This window comes from Hibiscus syriacus, unplaced genomic scaffold (genome assembly GCF_006381635.1).
Source record: "Hibiscus syriacus cultivar Baekdansim isolate YM2019G1 unplaced genomic scaffold, ASM638163v2 tig00002840_pilon, whole genome shotgun sequence".
NCBI lineage: Eukaryota > Viridiplantae > Streptophyta > Magnoliopsida > Malvales > Malvaceae > Hibiscus > Hibiscus syriacus.
Window position 1 is genome coordinate 6,427,801 of NW_024061947.1, and position 5,915 is coordinate 6,433,715.

General features: G+C 41.6%; 1 protein-coding gene across 1 annotated transcript; it reads right to left on the minus strand.

Moving 5' to 3' along the window:
* Window positions 1-684: 684 nt before the first annotated feature.
* Window positions 685-4,992, minus strand: LOC120152054 (serine/arginine-rich splicing factor RSZ21A-like). The gene is made up of 2 exons (XM_039164354.1): window positions 4,714-4,992; window positions 685-756 (listed from the first exon to the last, which is right to left on the minus strand). The coding sequence occupies exons 1-2, from the start codon at window positions 4,990-4,992 to the stop codon at window positions 685-687; spliced, it is 351 nt and encodes a 116-aa protein (XP_039020285.1).
* Window positions 4,993-5,915: the final 923 nt, after the last annotated feature.

A 5,915-nucleotide genomic window follows, 5' to 3' on the forward strand; every position in this document is an offset into this window, starting at 1 on the left:
GTTTAACTGATCTAGAAGAGCTGGGTTGAGCTGTCGAACGATCCGGAGAGTCTCTTGTACCTTCAAACAATAATAATTTATTAACCCCAAGTCTTACTTAATTGATCAAAGCTAAAATTCTTAAGTATATAAGCATTTTCCGGGTTTGACTATCAAATTCTTAAGTATGACTTTTCGAAAATTCAAATTCTTGGTCAAAATCAAAGTCAACGGGTTTGAATGATGATTTGGAGATCTTCGGGTTCGAATTTGGCAAAATGAACTTCGGAAACGGATTCGGCACGTCGAAAAATGTCAGAATATGTATACTCGAATAAAATCAAAGGTTGTTTAATAGCCGATTAAAGCCGGTCAAAGTTATGGTCAAAGGGTTCAATAGTCCACATTCGAAAATTCCCAAAATGTCACCTTTTCAAAATAATTCCCAGAATGTCACATTTTTCTAAATATTTCCTAGATTGTCACTTTTTTTTCAAAATAATTCCCAAAATGTCACTTTTTTTTAAATATTTCTCAGAATGTCATTTTTTTTAAAATAATTCTCAAAATGTCACATTTTTTAAAATATTTTCCAGAATGTCACCGGGTCGGGTCGGGTCAATGGGTCGAGTCAGACCGGTCAACCCGGTTCAGACCGGTCAAACCGGTTCAGACCGATTTGGACCGATCAAACCGGTTACAACATCACCCAGCAGATTCGAAACTCCCCCACGCGCAGGGGCGGCGCGTGAAGGCTCTTCCGGACTCCAAAAATTCCTGAAAAAATTTCTAAAAATTATTTTAAGCGATTATGAGTCACTTACCAACCTCGGTTCAAATTTTTGAATGGCGGAGAGCTCAATTTCAACTCGGCCGAATCTTTGACCGCTTCACCTCGTACACGCGCCGACGCTTACTGAGACAAGGACAACACCGTCGGACTCGGAACGACACCCGAAACACGATGGTGCGGGAGATGTCGAAAATCGATCAACGATCGGAGATGAATTTAAGATTTTCCCGACGGTGGTGCTAAAAAAACTTTGATACTTTGACTCAAAATTCACGTCGTTTGGCAGCGTTTCGCTATAATTGGTTTACTGGGTTTTGATCACGGGTCGAAGATAAACACGACGGTGGTTTCAATCACGACGTTGATACTTTGTAATTATTTCTGGTATGAAACCAGAAAAACACATTGCACGTATTTATGATTATAAGCTCCCGACACTAATTGGCAAAATTAGGGGATTGGTCCCTGAATTTCCTTCACTTCTAATATGACCTATAAATTTTCATAAATTTTAATTTAGTCACTAAATTTCACCAAATTATACCGATTTAAATATTTTTTTGGGGTTGTTACAATTCTCCCCCTCTTCAAAAAAAATCGTCCTCGAAATTTACCTTATGAGAATAGTTGAGGAAATTGAGCCTCCATTGACTCCAATGTCTCCCAAGTAGCTTCAGAGGGGGCCTCAGTTACTCCATTGAACTTTTACAATTGGAATACGCCTATTCCGAAGAACTCTCTCATCACTTCTAAGATCTGAATGGGCTCCTCCTCATATGACAAATCAGGTCTCAACTCTACCTCTTCAACCTGAATGATGTGACCTGGATCTGGACGATATCGCCTCAACATTGATACATGAAAGACATCATGAATACGACTGAGCTGGGGAGGCAACTCAAGCTAATATGCGACAGGTCCTATCCTCTTCAAAATGCGAAATGGTCCAATAAATCTTGGACTCAATTTACCCTTACGCCCGAATCTCAATACTTTCTTCCAGGGTGATACTTTTAAAAAGACCTGATCTCCAACTTCAAACTAAATATCTTTCCTCCTTTGATCTGCATAAGACTTATATCTATCAAATACTTCTTTCAAACGGTCACGAATCAATCTGACTGTATCCTCCGTCTCGCGTACTAACTCAGGTCCCAAATTCTTCCGGTCACGCAACTCAGTCCAACATATCGAAGAGTGCTTCGTATGGTGCCATACAAATAATGGTCTGATAACTGTTATTGTAAGCAAATTCAGCCAACGACAAAAAGTTCTCCCAGCTACCATGAAAATCAATTACGCAACCCCGCAACATATCCTCCAGAATCTGAATTGCTCTCTCAGATTGACAATCAGTTTGTGGGTGAAAGGATGTAATATAATCCAATCTTGTTCCCAAAGCCGTATGTAGCGCTTTCCAAAATCTCGAAGTAAAACTCGGATCTCGATCAGAAATAATAGACAATGGAACACCATGCAATCTGACAATCTCTGAAATATACAATCTCGCCAGCTTGTCCAAAGTATAATTTACCCGCACAGGAATGAAGTGAGCTGACTTTGTAAGTCTGTCAACAATCACCCAAACTGAATCCTTTTTCGAATGAGTCATTGGTAAGCCAGTAACAAAATCCATAGTAATACACTCCCATTTCCATTCAGGAATCTTGATAGGCTGTAACAAACCTGATGGATGTTGATGCTCTGCTTTAACTTGCTGACAAGTCAAACACCTATCCACAAAATCCGAGATGTTCTTCTTCATGCCGACCCAATGATACCTCTCCCCCAAATTCCGGTACATCTTATCTCTATCGGGGTGTATAGCATATGGACTACTGTGAGCCTCATTAAGAATAATCTGCCTAAACTTAGCATCATCAAGTACACAATATCAACCCTTAAAGCATAAAACTTCATCCTGATCAAGGGCGTAATCTGAGCTTGTCCCCTGCTCTACTTGCTCAAAGATGGAAAACAATGAGCTATCTAGAGATTGTTTAGCCTTAATCTCATCAACCAAAGTCGGTTTAACTTGCAATTCTGCTAACAGAGTGCCATCATCAATAAATTCATCTTGGCCATTAAAGACCTCAACTCCGATACCGCCTTTCGACTCAAAGCATCCGCCATAATGTTAGCTTTACCAGGGTGATAATCAATCACATAATCATAATCCTTTAGAAGCTCTAGCCAACGCCGTTGTCTCAAATTAAGCTCCTTCTGGGTCAGAAGATACTTTAAGCTCTTATGATCAGTGAAAATGTAACACTTCTCTCCATAAAGAAGTGTCTCCAAATCTTTAAGGCAAAAATCACTGCTGCTAACTCCAAATCATGAGTAGGATAATTACACTCATGCGGTCACAGTTGACGTGACGCATAAGCCACTACCTTAGCCTCCTGCATTAGAACACAACCAAGTCCTGAATGTGAAGCATCACTATATACTGTAAAATCCTTCCCGGACTCTGGTTGAATCAACACTGGTGCGTGAGTTAAAACCGCCTTTAATTTCTCAAAGCTCTCCTGTTGTGCCTCTCACCAATCAAACGACACGTTCTTCCTTAACATCTTTGTCAGAGGAGAAGCAATGATCGAGAAACCCTCGACAAAACGTCGATAATATCCAGCCAAGCCTAAGAAACTACGGATCTCAGAGACGTTCTTGGGTCGTTTCCAATTCATAATAGCCTCGATCTTGCTTAGATCGACCTGAATACCTCGTGCAGAAATAATGTGCCCCAAAAATGACACTTCTTGAAGCCAAAACTCACACTTGCTTAGTTTGGCATATAGACGATGCTCTCTCAAGGTTCACAGAACGATCTTCAAATGCTCATCATGCTCTGCTTCCGTCCGAGAATATACCAGAATATCATCAATAAAGACAACCACAAATTGATCCAAATATGGCCAGAACACACGATTCATCAAATCCATAAAAGCTGTGGGAGCGTTCGTCAAACCAAAAGGCATTACTAAGAATTAATAATGACCATATCTAGTGCGAATGGCTGTTTTTGCAACATCGGACCCCTTAACTTTCAATAGATAATACCCCGAACGAAGATCAATCTTAGAGAATACAATAGCTCCTCACAACTGATCAAATAAGTCGTCAATCCTGGGTAATGGGTACTTATTCTTGATCGTCATCTTGTTCAACTTCCGATAGTCAATACATAGCCTTAGCGACTCATCCTTCTTTTTCACAAACAAAACTGGAGCTCCCCAGGGTGAGGTACTATGCTGAATAAATCCTCGATCGAATAATTCTTGCAATTGGACCTTCAACTCCTTAAGTTCCTTTGGAGCCATGCGATAAGGTGCCATAGAAATAGGTGAAGATCCCGGATAAGTCTCAATCTCGAACTCTACCTCTCTATCAGGAGGTAACCCAGGCAGCTCCTCCGAAAAAATATCAGAAAACTCGCTAACTGTACGAATCTCCTCGATCGTGGACAATGAACCTTTAGTGTTCAGAATATAGGCAATGAAAGTCTCATACCCCTTCCTGATCATACGATCAATTTCAATAGCTAAAACAATATTGGAGAGATAGCCACGCCGTTCACAATTTAACACAACAATCCGACCATCTGAAGTCTTCAAATTAGCTCGCTTGTATTCGCAATCCAGATTTACCTTGTGTTTATTCAACCAATTCATCCCAAGAATTAGATCGAACTCCTCTAAAGGAAGTTCCATAAGATCAGCGAGAAAAATTTCTCCCTGAACCTCCAGAGGACAACACCAAAATACTTTATTCACTAATACTGCCTGTCCTACTGGACTTGTAACCGTAACAGTATTATCAGTGTTCTCGATCGGAATCTGAAGGTTTCGAGATACTGAACTCGATACATAGGAGTGGGTGGAGCCATTGTCCAGTAATGCAAAGTATGGAATAGAATAAATAGTAAATGTACTTGTAATAACCTCGGGCTCATCTCTGTCATCCCGACGTCTAGTGGCATAAACCAACGCTGACTGTCTTGCCTCAGAACTAATTGGCTCTCTATTCTGCTGAGGTCGGGCTCTACTATCTGTTCTGGATGCTGATCCGGAAGGTCTTCCCTGACTTCGACCTTTGGCTGGAGTCTGAACTGATGCCTGGGAACGTACAGAAGTCTGGTTAGTTGTCCTCTCAGATGAAACTAACTGTGGGCAATCCCTCCGGAAATGACCACTGGATCCACACTGGTAACAAAGTCCCATCTTCTTACGACATTCACCTCTGTGTCGAATACCACAATACTCATATAGGGGGCCATAATAAAACGACGAGGAACCACCTCTACTAACAACTTAAGGTGAAGATACTGCAGGCCTAGAACTGATATTGCTTCTCAAAGGACCTGAAGTACAAGTCTTCTTTCCAGGACGTGCAGAGAACTCGTTTGGGCCAGAAAATTTCCCATGCCGCTCTCGATCAACACGATATCTTGCTGGAGCTAAGGTCTCTACCTCCTCAGCATCCTTCGCTCTGCCCACCAGCACATCAAAAATCTCATCTTGATGGGTAACAACCTGCCAACGTAGCTCATATCTGAGTCCAAGAGTAAATTTACGGCATCGATCTCTCTCAGTAGGTACCATACTAAATCCATACATTAGCAGCTTCAAGAACTCGATCTCATACTCATACATGGTCATGTCTCCCTGTACCAGGTCCTGGAACTACTGTCGTCTCTGAGCTAAGTAACGCTCTCCCAGAAAACAGCTCCTAAAGCATTCCTTAAAGAAATACCAAGTCAGACGATCAACCGAAACACTACTGACTACTGACTCCCACCAGGTGTGGGCATTGCCATCTAACATCGCCACTGCACCCAGATATCTCTTAGTTGGATCCAAACCTAACTGATCCATGCTTTTTTCTGTATCCTGGAGCCAATCTTCCACTTCAGTAGGAGGTCCACCAATCTGTCCTCCAAAAGTTCTGACTCCATTAGCAATCGGAGTATGTGAAATAGGCACATCTGATCCAACACCAGTAGCTCTGACCGCTCCCTGAATCAACTGTAGAAATTGTCTACCAAAATTCTCATCAGGTGCAACTCTGGTAGAATCAGGCTCAATATCAGTCGCTCCTATGATCGGTGTAGTCATTCCAATACCAGCGGCAGAAGGCAAATTCG